We start from the raw sequence: 1,260 nt of genomic DNA, 5'->3' as shown, positions 1-1,260 counted from the left end.
TTAGGGTCTTAGAGTCCTGCACAGCACTAGGTTGGGCAGGATTGTTAGTAAAGGGAAATAACAGTAAGTTAAAAGGCCAACTGGCCAGGCTTTATTTTTGCGGTTTTTGTGTGTAAATAGTATTTGTGAATATTAGTATTAGTAAACAAAAGAATTGTTGCAGGGATAACCTGCTAGCCCTGTTTCCTGTTTGAAACACCCCGTTGCTATGGGCGATCTCGCAGTATGTAAATGGTAGTTCTTCAGTGGTTATACCCACCTACAGATTTCAGTACTGCTTGAGTCACTGATGTGGAACTAGTATACAATAATAAAGAGAGTCTGAGAAAAGCTAGTCCATACTTTCATGCTTGTTTCAGACCATTGACTAAGTATTGCAGAAAGAAGGTTCATATGACAGACAACTAACATTTTCCAAAGCCGAATATAGCAGTCTGTCACAAGGCTAAACTTTATGGTAGAAAAAGTTTCATTGGGGAAAAAACATGTAAATGAAGGATAGTCTTACAAGGTATACACATCATTTTTTTTTATTGATCAAGATTAGGTACTCCATTAATCAGTGAACAAACGGCGCATTGACATGACATTACTATGAAGTATCCTGACAAGCAAATCATTTACATTCAATTCAGTTAGAGTGCAAAACTGTTAACTTGATTTTAAATCATTCAAACATTGAAGGTTGTTAAAAAAAGGATATAAAATGCTAAAAAGGATTAAAGTACAAATCTTCAACACATTTCATGTCTTCACAGAAAAAAGAAGTAAAAAAAAAAAATTCTAACTGTGATTCAAAAAGTTTTACAATCAAAGAAAATCCAATCACTTCCTTAAAACAAGGAAAAAACACTGTCAATAGAAAAATCTTCAACATGTCCTGAGGTAAGCATAAAGAGCGTTACAGAAGGCAGCTGCTCCATGCTTTCCTCTCTGCAAGTACAAGTGAATAAGCAGCACCATACTGGAGATTGTGGTGATACTTTGCATTTAGCCCTAGAAATGTGCTTAATAAAGTTGATGAATCAGTTTATGAAGGACGGAATGGAGGTTGGCACACCAAAGCTGTCTACATGTATTGCTTCACATAGGATACTTCAGAAGAAACCGATTAAAGGCATCATAGATGGCTTGGCTGGAAAGAAAAGAAAATGAACATGAATCATACTCACAATAAATAAAAGCACACAAGAAATACATTTTGGATAGGCTGTGGAATGGTTGGATTGAAGCCATTGTCAGCAGTCTGTTATTAACTAG

General features: G+C 35.7%; 1 protein-coding gene across 2 annotated transcripts in view; it reads right to left on the bottom strand.

Moving 5' to 3' along the window:
- Window positions 1–514: 514 nt before the first annotated feature.
- The window catches only part of ABHD18 (abhydrolase domain containing 18), a 13,084-nt gene continuing 12,338 nt past the window's right edge, over window positions 515–1,260 (bottom strand). For both annotated transcript variants that reach the window (XM_072405815.1, XM_072405816.1), the window contains one exon: window positions 515–1,135. In XM_072405815.1, the coding sequence (XP_072261916.1) occupies window positions 1,084–1,135 (52 nt within the window). In that variant the 3' untranslated portion in view covers window positions 515–1,083. The remainder of the gene's footprint in view (window positions 1,136–1,260) is intronic.

The sequence above is a fragment of the Pyxicephalus adspersus genome, chromosome 3 (assembly GCF_032062135.1).
Source record: "Pyxicephalus adspersus chromosome 3, UCB_Pads_2.0, whole genome shotgun sequence".
NCBI lineage: Eukaryota > Metazoa > Chordata > Amphibia > Anura > Pyxicephalidae > Pyxicephalus > Pyxicephalus adspersus.
This window is presented reverse-complemented; position numbering and strand designations above follow the sequence as displayed.